General features: G+C 41.3%; 1 protein-coding gene across 3 annotated transcripts in view; it reads right to left on the reverse strand.

Annotated features, from left to right (window-relative positions):
* Positions 1 to 6944: 6944 nt before the first annotated feature.
* ABCI13 (non-intrinsic ABC protein 11) overlaps positions 6945 to 15879 on the reverse strand; it is a 37276-nt gene continuing 28341 nt past the window's right edge. For all 3 annotated transcript variants that reach the window (XM_086491061.1, XM_086491060.1, XM_086491059.1), the window contains 3 exons: positions 7597 to 7772; positions 7431 to 7515; positions 6945 to 7349 (listed from right to left, as the gene is read on the reverse strand). In XM_086491061.1, coding sequence (XP_086347187.1) covers positions 7311 to 7349; positions 7431 to 7515; positions 7597 to 7772 — 300 coding nt within the window. In that variant the 3' untranslated portion in view covers positions 6945 to 7310. The remainder of the gene's footprint in view (positions 7350 to 7430; positions 7516 to 7596; positions 7773 to 15879) is intronic.

Below are 15879 nucleotides of genomic sequence, written 5' to 3' on the forward strand. Positions count from 1 at the left end.
GGAGATTCTCCACTTAATTTACTTGTTTCAAGTGGATGGGGTCGATTATCACTGATTTCGCCCTCTTTTTTAGCTTCTCCATGGTTAAAGTTGACGAAGAATCTATAGGATTGGATAGTTGGGAGTTAATCCATGCAACAAAGAAGTATAGAAATTTGGATCATGGTGATAACATATAGTAAGACTTTATATACGAGAGCCATCGCTAAGATTTTTTGGATTTCTTCATGTTGATGATAATGATGTGAAAGATGAACTAGGAATTGAACTTGGAATCAAGACATGTATAGGGTTCCATGTCATCATTTGAACGTGTGCCAAAGGAATGGATATTTTTATGTTTAAAACCATGATAGAATGTGGAAAACGTCATCACAAGAAGTTTTGGACAAATTCTCACAATATTTCCCACATTGTGACTTACCTCAACATCATGAGCTTCCCTGAGGGAGGCATCGCATACCTAGCTAGGTACAATTGGGGGTAGGGGACCGCCGGCCGGTGGGGGGGGCGGTGGTCCCCTGCCCCCAATCGTACCTAGCTAAGTATGCAATCCCTGTCGAGCAGAAGCTCATGATGTTATGCATTGTATGAAAAACATTGAGAAAGACTCCATTTTCCTACATGAGAAATTCTCTAAATCTTCTTGTGCATGTTGTTCCTTTACGACCTTTGCGTTTATTTCTTCTGTTGGTGACTATATTCTATGCTTGTGAGTCTGTTTTGACTATAATTTTGATCTTTAACTCACAACAAGGTGATCCAAAAGGCAAAGATGAAGTGTTCAACCAAATACTATATAATCTCACTTCTCTTTCATAGGATTCCAAGCAAGGACTTGCATGTAGAAACCTCCAAAGTGGATGAATTGTGTAATGCCTCCAAAAGTCTCTCCTCCTTTGGGTCCTCCTACTTTTTGAAATTTCCATGTACCTTAAGGGTATGGACATGCTTCCAATGTCCTCTTGCTTAAATTCTTTTCCACTTAGTGATGTTAAACCTCTTATATTTGAATAATTGAAGTCTGATGATGCAAAGAGCAGCATCAAACTTGGATTTCAATTTTAGCTAGTTGTCCCAAAAGTGGTTGATTCCTTCCATCGAAAGAAGCTTTCAAGGATGTACAAAAAGTGGTTGTTCCAAAAGTGGTTGATTCCTTCCATCCAAAAGTGGATGTACTTGGCTTCGTTTTCCATACCTTAAGGGTATGGACATGGACATCCAAGGATGTACGTGGCTTCGTTGTCCATACCTTAAGGATATGGACATGCTTCGTTGTTTATATTTGAATTTAAGAAGTTTCTGTGGATGGAAGGAATCAACCACTTTTGGAACAACCACTTTTTGTACATCCTTGGAAGCTTCTTTTGATGGAAGGAATCAACCACTTTTGGGACAACTAGCTAAAATTGAAATCCTAGTTTGATGCTCCTCTTTGCATCATCAGACTTCAATTATTCAAATATAAGAGGTTTAACATCACTAAGTAGCTGGCTTCGTTGTTTACTCTGACATATGTGCTTATTAGTTATAGGGACTAAAGATTTGAAATAATACTTATTTTTTACACAAATATTTATTCTTAAAGAGAAGGGATCCCAAGTGCTTTATTTTTTAAACAATATCTTCACATGAAAGTAAATAAACTCACCCTTATGTGGTATTAAACGTGATCATACGCATTTATTTATGGCAATGAATTATCTACTATTTGTTGAGGTAAAAAGGTCACCACGTTTATACAAAAGTATTATTTTGGGCTTGCATAAAAATTTTGATAGCGTAGAGGCTTGGAAGTTAAACTTACAACTTGAATGGGATAACTATTCTCTCTAAAGTATTTCTCTAGATGTGGGGCCAGCATGGTGACAAGTCTATGAGAACATGTAGCCCAAAATAGAATGTTCACCTAAAACCTTACTTGAATTTGTATATCATTTTGTCTTTTAAAATAAGGATATTTCATTGCTTTGTGTCATGATAGCTCGCCAAAAGAAACTATCAGCTTGAAGAAGTGTATGTAATACAATCTTGTGCTTCTATTCATAAGGGCAAGAAAACAAGGTGTGCATGTTAAAAAAGGCTTTGTATGGTTTACAACAAGTTCCAAGTGCTTGTATGATACATGCTTGCTTGGTTGAACATGGGTTTTGGAATAGTCCATCTGAGAGCACTTTGTATAGCAAGCGTGTGGATGATTTACTTCTGATCATTGTTTTCTATGTTGTGACATATTGCTCACTGGATCCAATCAAGAGCATATTGCTTATTGCAAGGTTAATTTAGATTCCTCTTTTGAAATTTCCTATTGGTAGCTTTTGCATCATCATTTAGGAGCACAATTTAAACCATGTGATGGAGGTATTTCTTTTTTTAAACAAAGTACAACATCTACAATGCTCCATAGGTCCAACGTTGAGGACTACAACGTATCAGAGTTGTTGCATCATCATTTAGGAACACAATTTAAACCATGTGATGGAGGTATTGCTTTTTTTAAGGCAAAAGTACAACATCTACAATGCTTCATAGGTTCAATCTTGAGGACTACAAATGTATCACTACTTGCATGGGGTCTAGAGATTATTTTGGTGCCAATCTTTATCAATGGGCTATTTATTCTTTGATCTATGATACGTACTTACGCCAACACGTACACACGCTCACACGCATAATAATTATACAAACATACATAAAAAGATATATACACATATACATAAACACATATAGATATACACATATCCATACCACTCACAGACATGCACACATATACATATGCATATATACATACACACGTATAGAAGGTAAAATAACAACAAAGTATGATCTTGTAGTACATGAAAGTAGAGAAACACTGCCAACTAGACAATTGAGAAAGTCAAAACATTTGACCACCAACTTGATACAATGTCATGGCATTGTCCACCCATGTGGTCTCAAGTAGAGCTTAGATGGCGACACTCATATCTAGAGCTAATAACACATACAAGTAGTGGGGAATGAATATCCACACCATAGGATTCTTTGGCTTTATCTATAGTGTTGAGAAAGGGTGGTTGGTTAGTGTATAAAGCATGGGCGGTTTGAGTGGCATTGACTTCAAACTTACCATGACCACTGGCCATAACTACTAGACAATGTCCCCATCATCCACCGGGCACCACCGACCAGCAAACAATCGACCATCAACCTTTGTTCGATTGTTCAGTAGTATGGAGAACAAACATATACTACAACATCATAGGGGATATTCCAAGGAATATTCAAAGCTAGTCCAATACTATCATTGATCACAACAATGACCACTTATACATTCGAGCCATAATTCCACTAAAGATATGTGCATTAATGGCTTCTCCTCATAGTGGGGGCCTCACAAAGGCCAAACAGTGCATAGAATAAAGTGAGATACATGTTGAGGCGAGTATTGGGTATATATAATACACATACACACACACACACACACACTATATATATATATAACACATGCACACATTATTCACCTACCTATCCATTCATTTATCAACTTGATCATGTACTTAATTATTGACATACCTATTATCTATGTTTATTGTACATGTATCTATGTGAATTCTATAAGTGCACACACGTCTATGTTTTGGTTTTCTCTTTGGAATTTCTAGCACTTTTGAGCCATCAAGTTGTGGAGCCTAAAAACCTACGTACTTATGCTTCATCTTTCTCAAATGTATCCACCTCAATCATACAATTTGTATAAGAAAAATGGAGGCAAAAAAATCCATACTTTATGCTTATATACAAGTTTGCATGCATCTTTTTATGGGTTACATTATTCTCTTCTTCTGGAATTCATTGTTGCATGTCTTTTCACACATTTTGAATTTTTTTTTTATGTTAACTTACTTAGATCACTAATTATTCCAAAGAATGATTGATTTTGATAAGATTCATTGCCAACCAGCCAAAGAACGGATCCTTCACTTGAACTAAAGAACCATTCCCCAACCACTCCTAGGATTGGCTTGTTTGATTGAGTGCAATTAAGAAATGAGCCCTATTAAGTTAGTTATTTCTTAAGTGAAAGGCATTTCCTATACGTGTATCTAAAATATTCATAATTTAATTGAATTCTACTCAAAATCTTCATCTAGGTAGTGGAAGTAAAACTGTAAGTCTCCTGTTTTAGGTTGAGAAGGGTCGTTCAAATTCTTGTTCAAATGGCAGCAAATAAACTTTTACCCAAAGAGTTGTTTTTGACATGATGGTCGATGAGGAACTTTATTGTTATGCTGAAGGTGTTGGGATCGTGGCCTCTGGTCTATACCGAAAACAGGTTTGTGAACCATCTCTACAATCAGCACTCTCATCATCATATGAGAATGTAAGGGCACATGACCGTTGCACAAGAGTCCAAAAGCTATTCCCAATAAACCTACCTTTTTCCATTATGTGGAGTCAACCTTGTCCTTTGGGAGTTGCCCCTTGACCCTTGGGAAAGATGCTTATGTGACCCTTGAGAAGTGCACCTAGCCATATGCAGCTACTATATAAGTAGTTAATTCTTGTACACTTCAAGCATGTTGTTAGGTTATTATCAATCAAGTTATTCTCTCTCTCTCTCTCTCTCTCTCTCTCTCTCAGACACACACACACACATACCAATTAGCATGTTAATTAGGTATGCTAACATGAATGCGGTGCTTGCTAATCCCCCCTAATCTTTCCAGACTCATATATGTGATTAGCATCTCCTAATCACTCTCTTGATCCTCTTAATTACTTGATTCCTCTTTCCCTATCAAATGTTAGTAGCAATAACCTACACAATCATGTTATGAATCTCATAGATTTTGGGCACATTCATTGTGAACCACTACCCTCATCTATGAGAGGAATACACAATTAGTAGCAATTAGTGTGTGTTTAATTTGTTGCATTTGTAGTTTAGAGTTGATTTTTTCATATTTTGCGACTTCAATTTATCTATCTCCTTGCCTGCTACCAAAAGTTCATTGTTGTATGGAGGTACTACTTGGAGAGAGTGATCTACAGAGCTCTTAATCTCCCTAATCGAACACTCCTATCTCATCTAATTAAATGCATATAGATAGGTGTATGTGTCGTGTGTGTGTGTGTGTGTGTGTGTGTGTGTGTGTGTGTGTGTTTTTTAATGTGTATTCAACCAATCATTTGCAACAATTTAAAGCCCTCTGCAATAGTAAGATTAGGTCCAATTCCCAAGAGATTCATATTATTAACCATAACTTATTTTTAGGTATGTATGTACTACCTCCTTTTCTTGAAATCCAAGTGGAAAACCCCCCTTTTTTTGAGGGTCAAACACCATATCTAAATAAGTGCCAAAAGCGAGCAATCGGACACTTCGTGGGGTGGGAGGAGGGAAGCAAAGCGCTCAACCAAAGTAAATAGACCATTGAAGTCTACCACCGACCGGTGCTATATAGCACAAATTGGTGCTCCACGGTCAAAACCATTGGATGGCAAACAGCATTATAAGTTGAACAACATTATAAAAGGCCTTGTAGACCGCCTCAATTTAGGCTCCCTTCACAGGCCAGCCCACTTCCTTGGAGCATCACAAGCCCCCCAAAAAAGAGGGTGAACAAGCACAAATCTCCAGCCGCTCCAAACGGTGCATGGGAATACTTCCACCTATAGTGAAACCAAGCAGAATTTCACACATTTTAAAGAGAGATTCAATAATTGAACTTCAAAGCCATCAAGGCAAATTCAAGCAAAAGAGTTGAGCATCAAAGCAAAGAAAATATTTTTTTTCCTCTCAGTAAATTCTTGTCATTCAAAGTTAAAGTCTTGCATCCAAGCATTAATTTTGCAATGTTTGCTCAAAATTTCATATATGATGATTACATAATCTTGTGCGTATGTGAGGAGATTAAAACTGCCCTTAGAGAGTCTTCAAATGGTAAGACAGCTTCGTTTGGCACCATGAGAGAAAACACAAACCCATCTTCAAGAAAAGGAGCATTATCATCATCAACCAATCGTACATTTAGTTTTCCATTTCCCAATAGTGCATCCAGTTATACACCCAATAAAGGTATCAAGAAACGCTATGAATGTAGAAAGTCCAAACATATAGCAAAGGATTGTTAAGAGGTTCAAACAATGTGCACACTATGGAAAATGAGACGTCCCTCTTCCAAATGTCGAAGCAACAACATAGAGAGAGAGAGAGAGAGAGAGAGAGAGAGAGAGAGAGAGATGGAAGTGCAACCACTATTTCATGACTATCACTGCCAGTGTCTCGTGACTTAGCAGTGATAGTGACAACTTGTAGGTTAAATACTGATGAACCTCGACCTTTTTTTTAAAGTCATATTTAAAGAAAACTCAGTCTATGTAAACAACATGGTTCTAAGAGACTCGTGGTTCGAGGGGAGGAGCCTTTCGCCTCTGTGACACCATAAGTGAATTGGCCTAGGTAACCATAACTTTCTTATTGTAATGGCTCCCCAAAAGGTATGCGCACAGGTTACAGAGTGCAAGGCAACTCCATAAGAACGAAACACCAAGGAATAGGTACACACATTACATGAATGCTAGGCAACCTATTTATATAGCAAGTACAAAGTCAAAAATGACTTTCCGATGTTATGAGGCTTGTCATCTCCTACACCATTAATCTACACTTTTGCATTTCACATGTCTTGATAGGACTTCACTCGTGCGCACGAAAAGCCCCTACATTAAACCATATATACGTGAAAAAACAATCCTTTGTAAAAACAATGTCTTCCCCCTCCCCCCTCCCCCCCCCCCTCTTCATAACACCGTCCCCTTACACCCACGTGATTCCGCATCACATTATGAAAACTAGGAGTGACATGGCTAAATACTCATGAAACATGAATGAATAAAATTACTGCCATGAGGACTTCAAACGTGCTTAATAACTGAAACAATGGAAGAAACCATACTGATTCACTACAATCATACAACTCATAAATGACGAATGGAAAAATTAAATCTCATCTGCCATGGCTTCGCTTCAGCATTTACAAAGCATAGGAAATTAATGGCAAAAATACACACATAAATGGTCTGATCTCCATGCTTTTTGGCAGGAAAACATCCCTTTATGCTAGATATGTAAATAAGCACACCGAGTAAACTCAACAAAAGAAGCCATGGAAGAACTAAAAAATTGATGGTTTGAATGTGAAGATTGACTGGCAAAAAGCAACCTTGTCGCATCATCTTATCCACAAGACAGCCCCCCTTCATAATCGAAGCCACCCTCTCGAGGCATGGTCAAGGACCAAAGTTGTTCTGCTTATTTGATTGAGCTAATATTTAATAGGTCCTTTCAAACTCCCGTCAACGAACTGCTTGACAAAAACTCTCTTAGCTCAGGGTATCCACGATCAAATTCTTCAACATTCCCATGAGCTAAAAACAACAAATACCTGTCTAACAATGGGATCAGTGGTCGTGTCAAATTCTGCTGTTGTTCCCTCCCACAGTATCCTACCTTCATGGAGAAAGAGAAGCCTGCACCCAACCAAAACTACTCTAGTAATTTTACCAATAGACCTTTAAAACAATAATGGATAAAAAGACGCATTTATTTACCTATCAACAGCCCTTCTTATAGTGCTGTGCTGATGAGTAACCACTATGTATGATGCAATCTGGCCAGGTTTGTCCCTTGCATCCCTCCCTTTGATGTGAACAGAACGGATCAAATCCTCCACAACTGTCGATGCAATGGGATCCAGCCCAGCTGTTGGTTCATCATACATGACAACCTGGAAAGAACTGGCCTTAGTTAAAGGAGTCTACTTGTATACCATCACCTCCTATGTTTGCAGACAAGGTTAATAATACATATCAATGCATCTTCTTGTATTTAAAAGAAATGAGAGCGTGCGCGCGCGGGCGAGAGAGAGAGAGAGAGAGAGAGAGAGAGAGAGTTGCAGCTTACAATCATGCCACTTTAAATTTTTAAAAAGTTAGATGAGAGAAGAAAAAAAAAAGGAAAAATCCCACCTAGATTTTGAGAAAATCATGTAAAAATAGTGAAAACTAGATAATTTTTTCAATATTTTCTACAAACACTAGCTTTGGGAGGGAGCATCACAGTAAGCAACAGCCAAAAATCATTTGGGCCCACCCGCCTCATTTTCAAGTGATCAAAAGGGTCTATTTTGCGGATTATGCTCAGCCTTCATCAGCAGTTAGAAGTCCCGCAAAATTTGTCATGTATTAAATTGCCTTTGATACACACAAGACTAGGAAAACCTATGAAGTCCAGCAAATTTATGTCATGCATTGACTTGAGCAGAAAAACCTAGACTTCCATCACTTGCAGTATGACTTTACCATTTCAATTTTTTCTCGTGACCTCAGTGGAATGCTCCTTGGCAGCTTGTCACAAAGTGATAACATGGCATACTAATTGTAATAGACTTGGACACTCCCAGCCGAAGATCTAGAGAAACACACGTGAGAGGAACTGAAACAAATGAACAAAACTGAGAGAGAGACGACATGGCACGGCGGAGTTCCACGCCCAAAAGCACTAGCCCCAAAGACTAGCACCCCTTCTCGGTATTTCTATATTTATTAAGCTTCAACAAGTACAATGTTGGAGGGTCCCTCTCTCTTGCAAGATCCCAAGCTAATTTGCCCGGAGAAGAGGCCTTGGCACATTTATAGAGGCCCTTGGCCTGGCTCAAAAGTAATTACATGAAAAAGCATAAGTCTAAAAGCATTTGGGAACCCAAAAGCTAGCGCCTTGGTACACTTATAAAGACCCTTGGCATAGTTCAAAAGCAAATACATGAAAACATAAGTCTAAAAGCATCTGGGAACCCAAAAGCTAACGCCACTGTCAGTACAACTGCCAACACGATTTGCGCTGCAAATCGCGGGCGTCCGTACAGCCTACCACGATCAGCTGGCTACGCAAACTTTGGTCCCTACTTTTATTTTTAAGGTTTAAGCACCTTGGCCAGGGATACCATAAGTTAGTACACAAATGGGTTAGGTTTATAGACGTAACCCACTCCTAGGCCACTCAAAAAATTCCTGTAAGTTGGTAAAACTTCTTCTGACTCTTCTGCTAGAGTTTAGGTCCCCTTTTGTCCTTTAGGTCAAGCCACATCATCACTTTGTGACATACCCCCCTATTGAAAGAATCGTAAATCGCCCTCAATTATGCTTGCAAAATAGACATAGAAAAAAACTAGTTGAGTAGACACTAACTCTAAGTGCCGACGTACTAGATCACATATATCCAACACTTGCACAAAGACGACAATCACTAAACATTCACATCACTATCCCCGTCGAGATCTTAGATGAGAATCATGATCATTGTAACTTATTTAGCAATCACATCCATACCGTGCTGATCTTTTCACGGATGTCTTGATCCACTAAATCTCGTTACTATCATATCCACGTGAATAGTACAAAATGTTGCAATCAATTCGTCTTTCAAGCATGTACTCAAACAATATACACATGAGAGAACACAAGTAACAGATTCATTTTAGGAATTCCCATTTCAAAGTACTTCTTTACATAAAGTCATTTAGCAAAATGCTATCAACCCGTCAATATCCCCATAATCTTAAAAGAATTAGTGACTTTATTCCCTCTTGTGCAATCCGCACAAGAGGGAATAAAAGAATTAGTGACTTTATTCCCTCTTGTGCAATCCGCACCACACCGGATTAAACCTGTTGATTCATCCGTAACTCTTGTTCTAAACCAAAAGCTTCAAGGAAAAGTTCTCATATCTAAGGAGCATCTGATAGGTCCTCCTCCTCTATCCACTTGGCATCCAAAACCCGATAATTTCTGAAATTGACCAAATACCAGCGTGTCAGCTTGCCTTTCACTTTCCTTTCCTTGCGAGCCAAGACCTGTTCGGAAATGAGGATCTCCTCTATCTCTTCCACTTCGGGCTGCTCATCTGGCTCCTTGTCCACTAACACCCTCTGAAAGGTCTCAATAGACTCACATGAAATGCATTGTGAATCTTCCAAATATCTCCTAGCTTCAATCCGAAAGATACATCATTTATCTTTTCTTGAATCTGGAAAGGTCCATAGTATCGCATATTTAGCTTTGGAAAAGCCTCTCCTGTCACGTGCACATCTAGCCCTATGTGCATGTGGACAAGATACTTTAGGTTCAGGGTTCAAGTCAGCTTAGGAAGTGTTCTGGCACCTTTGTGAGCCTGCGAGCGGACCGTGTATGTCCAGGCACTTAGAGTAGTTGCAAATCCTCTGGTTGCACACAGCATGATCATCAGCATGACATTTAGTACCCATCATGAGCATTTTACAGTGCATAGAACCCTTTTTCCCAATTTACACATTTTTCGCTTATTTATTAATAAGCGACTTCTGTTGAAAAGTGGGTAGGGCAAATTTGCTAAGTCTCTATAAAAGAAACCTAGCGCTAGCACTTTCTGGTAGAAAAGGTAGAAGAAGTACCTACACTTGCAGTGCACCTTCTCAGCAAGACCGGCAAATTTCCTTAGCGTTTTCAGCCATCAAGACCAGCCAGCATTTTTCAACAGCAGATCAGCCTTGGCGTTTCTGCAGCAGACTGCCTGGCATTAGCAGATTCCCAAGATCAGCTAGCGTTTTTGCAGATACAAGATCAACCTAGCATTTTTGCAATTGCAAATCAACATCAGCGTTTTGCAGATTCCCGGCGACAGAATCAGCCCTAGCATCAGCGTTTTCAGTTTTCAGCACTTAGACTCCGCAAGAACAGCCCCAAACCTCGCAGATCTCACCTACCCGCAGCACATCCTCGCCGCACGGCCAGATCAGCCAGTGTTTTCAGTTTCAGCCTGCTATTCGCAGATTTCAGCATCTGCGTTTTCAACGCATCATCGTCGTGTCGTCGCCATTGCCGTCCTTGCCGACATAAGAGTCAGAATTCAGCAGTTAGTAAATTTGCAGATTTCAGCCACTAGCGTTTTCAGATTTCAGCCCGTCTTGTCGTCAACATCATCGGCAAGTCCATTTGCATCTAGACCATTGTACCAGATTTGTGCAATCAATAGCATAGACCTCTCTCGCCATAGCAAGTGGGACCCTTGGAGGGTTTCTGGTGTCGTATTCTTCTCTCTCTCTCAGTCTCAGTACCTTCATTCACACTGGCATTCACTTTGTTTGTGATCATTTTCACTCTCTCACTAAAGGAACGAAAGGCTCTCCCTTCCGTAAGTAGAAGGAACCCTTGAGTACAGTTCGGAGCACTCATCTTGAGCAAAGTTCAACATTCACTTCCATTGCACCTTACATTGGTATCAGAGCTTTGCCAATGTTCTGTATCACTCAAGGAAAGAACCACACAAAATTTTTTGCTTGTTGCGGTCGCACGTAACCCAAGCCCACTTGATCATGTCGATTCCTAATCCTGTTTTTGAAGAGTGACAGGTAACCCAAGAAAGAAGGTCTTGTCCGGCCTCCCCTTGTGCCTCTTTTCACTCATTGAGAGCGGACTGTGCACTTAGCCGCCGGCCAATCGACGTGAGGTGGGAAAAAGCAACCTTGGTGTGAGCGCAAGGCCGCCAAGGGGTGCGCCCACAGAGAAGAGTAGAGCTCGGGCAAGACAAGATCCTTCTCTAACATAGATTGCAAGCTAAAGAAAGACCTCAAGAACCTCAAGAACTCAAGGACTCAAGAACCCAAGAACCTCAAGAACCCAAGTTCCTCGTGGAGTAAGTACCAAGACCTCAGTGTATGGTCATCACCCGAAGCGGAATGGATACTTTGCGTGAAGGTGATGAGCATGGAGGTGGCGAAAAAGAATTTTCCCCACCAGGAGGTTTTTCCGACCCTCCCCCCTCCCCATCTACACCAAGGGTTGCACCAAATCCTATGGGGCTTTGGTCAAGACGATGATGGACATGATGTTACGACAAGAAGCGCAACGCGCCACCTGAAGCGCGAGCGCGAAGAAAGAAAAGCAGCCTTGGAATTAGAACGTGAGGCGCAAAGAGATCAACACATACAAGAGTTGGTCCTACAGGTACTCACCTCGAAAACCGAGCCACTCAAGGACGTAGGCGAATCATCAGGTAGCACAAGTCGAGAAGCGGATTCCAACAACCCCATCACTAAAAAGTTGACGTTCAGTAAGTATGACGGTTAGATGGATGCTAATCTTATTCATTCTTGGTTGCATCAATTTAATGCTTACTTATGCGACAACTAAGAAAACAGAAAATAGCAAGGTTTTGACGGCAGCCATGTATCTTGTCGATGATGCCATTAATTGGTATCAAGCATGGCAAGAGGCACAGCTGGCCGTGCACCTAGAGGAAGCCGAGGAAGGCGTGTCCCTTTCTTTCAATTGGGCCAACTTCCAAGACAAGCTCAAGGCGCGGTTTATACCACCTCAGTACCTAGCACGGATGAAAGACAATTGGTGCAGTCTCAAGCAAAATGGTATGTCAGTTATATCTTTCTCTAATCGTGTTTTGCAACTCGGCACCCAATTACGCAAATTGGATGATGAGCGCAAAGAGGCGTTCCTGTATGGATTGTACGAGTATATCAAGTATGATGTTGAGGTACTCAACATCATATACGCAAATCGGATGATGAGCGCAAAGAGGCATTCCTTTATGGATTGTACGAGTATATCAAGTATGATGTTGAGGTACTCAATCGGATAGATCTCAACGAGGCGGTAGCGATTGCTCTTGCACAGGAGATGAAGCACAATAAGGGAAAGCCTAAGGAGAACAAATCTTCTCAAAGTACCTCTCAGACTCCTCAGAACCCTTGGAATGGTAAGAACGGTAAGAATGGTAAGAATGGTCACGCTTCTAACCAATCTTCCTCTAGTATTTCGGAAAAGAACACTCAAAATGAATCTAAGGGTAAAGCTAAAACACCTACTAAACCTAAGCTAACCCCGGATGAAAAAGCCGCAAAACGAATTATAGGAGGATACATAATGGCAAAAGAACAAGTCATTTATTCTAAGGAAGGAAGATGTTATCAATGTCACATTAAGGGCACATAAAACGAGATTGTTTAAATAGGCATCCTAACCACCTGTTCAAGGACGCGAGGAACCTGTTTTGGAGCCCCCGACTCCGCAACATGTGAGTGCTCCCTGTCCTGCTGGGACGCATGAAGTACTTGGGCTTGAGCCTCAACAATCTCTGTTCGCGGTGTAGGTTGCCTTGTTTGTTGTGGCACTGGTGGCGCTTGCAAGAACTCCATAAACCTTGGGTTCTGCACCAATTGCGAAAACACATTCACCACGGCAACTAAGTCCTGAACATGTCATCCTCTAGTTGCCCAGTCAAAAGCCCTGTACTGGAGGAACATTCACATCAACAAGAGGTACAGACAGGCGTGGCTATGAACTCTCGCCAGCCTCGAATACTGTAGGAATTTCCTATCTGTCCTTTGAAGAGGAACCCTCTTCCATAATGCCTTTCCCTTTGTCAGCCATAGTGTAATCCCACGTTCCTATACTCTGTGTCTTTTCCAAAACAGCTGAGGCTTACTTCTTGAGGAAAAAGTGATTGGGTCCCAGCAACGGAACCATGAAACCGGCCCATAGGGCAGTAGACTTTGGCTTTCACCCAAAATTCTTTACTTTACTTTAGACGCACACAGAGAACTTTGCAAAGGTAACCTCCGACGAGAATTAACACTTAAAGCACACACGGCTCGAAAGCTAGAATGCTCCAAGCAGACGCCGACAACCTGTAGGCCCTAAAATTGGCGCCCCTTTCAATATTTCTTTATTCTTTAAGAGGGTAGATTACAAAGAAGAGTCCTGGGAATTCTTTACATGTATCCAACTAGATACCACCTGTTCGGCGGCATAACAGCCCGAAACCTATTCCACTCACTTCCACCGACATAACCTCTGTTTTCTGCCGAAAAACAGTAAATTCAGCACACTGTATTTACTGGTTTTTGCCCTGTTTTCAGCCCTAAACAGTTCCTGAACTGTCCTCTAACAATGGGGCATTGTTCCCCATGGTTCTGGCGTCCCTATGGCTGAAAAACAGTTCAAATTCAGCGCATAACCAGCACTGAAAACGCACCTGTACGGTGAGGTTATCGCCCTCTCCGGTGCATGCTTTTGGAGCAGCAGTTAGCTACTCTTGTTCCTGCTCAGAGCGGCTCTTGCCTCAGCAAAAACGCATAAGACTTCACAGTTGTACATGAGTCAAATGAAGAGCCCTCTTGAGGGGCATCACAATATTGCACGTAGGGAAGAGAGAGAGCAGTGTAAGGTGTGCAGGACATGACTTCTTGCACTACATTGTACACGAGAGGGAAAGCTTGCAGTCAATAGCTCTTAACCTGTGACAAACTTGCAAATGAGACTCTCCCAGCTAGAAATCAAGCGCCCCTTCTTCTGCATGAGGAAAGTGAACCACAGTGTGCCATTTGGCACTTTTACAAGCAATTTCCTGTTTCGGGGTTGTCGCTTAAAAATCTCCCGATTGGTTGCCCAGTTGACTTTGCAGTAGAGTTCTGAAATGTTCCCCTTGTCATTCTGGAGGTAATGACGCGAACAAATTTTATGGTCCAAATTAGCAGTTCCCTAAATTTTAGGGGATGCTGCCGCTGGACTCCCACTGGTCGTCTGACCACCTATCCCCACTGGGACCGCATCCAAAAATGCAATGTGGCCCAGCTATCGGGTATTTTCCTTTGGTAACCCCATCTTGGCATTATGCCTTTATTGAGTTCACTTCCTAGTATCCACCAACTTGCTAGGTGCAATGGCAGGACCTGCATGATCTTGAACTGAGCTTAGACATCTTTTTACTATACGAGTTCCAGTGCCGACCAACTTCCCGTCTGCGGGTGAAACTACCGTTCACATTGGCCATACAATGTCCGACCATTTGCAACTTCAAAAAGAGGGTCTCAAAAATTAAACAAAAATCATTGGAAAGAAACCAACAACTAAGGTTAGCAGTTGCCACATCCTCATGACATAGTTAACAGTTGCCACGTCCTCGTGACAATTGGCACTAAACGTTGACACCCCTTTCGGTATTTCTTTATATTACTTGAACTTAGTACAATGACGGTACTCCACCCTCTGCACCTTCGTACCGAAGCATGCCAGACGGGCCCTCTACACATATTTAAAGGCCCTTGGCCTTGGAAAGCAGTTACAAGGAAAGTATTCAAACTCAAAAGCAACTAATCCAAAAGCTACCAGCTCAAAAGCAGGAAAATCCTACAACTCTACCACGTCAGTAGCTAGCGTAAAACGCGGAAATCCGTACAATCTACCATGTCAACAGTCAACGAAAAATCTGAATAGGCTGCCACGTTAGTAGTCAGCGCAAAATTTGGGAATCCGCACAACAGCTGCCACATCATCAAGCTACTCGCAAATTAGCCTTTGTGTGTGTGTGTGTGTGTGTGTGTGTGTGTGTGTGTGTGTGTGTGTGTGTGTGTGTGTGTGTGTGTGTGTGTGTGTGTGTGTGTGTGTGTGTGTGTGGGTCCAACTTTATTTTAATGCCTTTATTCACTTGGGCCCCATCAGGCGGGGTCCCATAAGTTGGTGGGAACTTCTTCCGTTTCTTCTTCTTCTACAGCTTCTGCTTCTTAGGGTTTAGTCCCCTCGGCCAGGATCTGAAGGTTGGCTCCGTTCTTCAGTGATTTGACACGTCAGCAAGTTGTGACACGTAAACTCTGATGATCTGTGAAGACAGTAAAATCAGCTCCGATAGATAGTGTCGCCACTATGTAAGAGCATGTATAACTGCCAATAGCTCTCTCGTAAATATGTGCCACTAGCTCATGACGTGAAAACATCCTGCTCTCATAAGCAATGACATAGCCTTCTTGCATCAAAACTGCTCCCAGGCTACGACCACAAACATCACGG

This window comes from Adiantum capillus-veneris, chromosome 19 (assembly GCF_014529385.1).
Source record: "Adiantum capillus-veneris isolate H3 chromosome 19, ASM1452938v2, whole genome shotgun sequence".
Classification (NCBI taxonomy): domain Eukaryota; kingdom Viridiplantae; phylum Streptophyta; class Polypodiopsida; order Polypodiales; family Pteridaceae; genus Adiantum; species Adiantum capillus-veneris.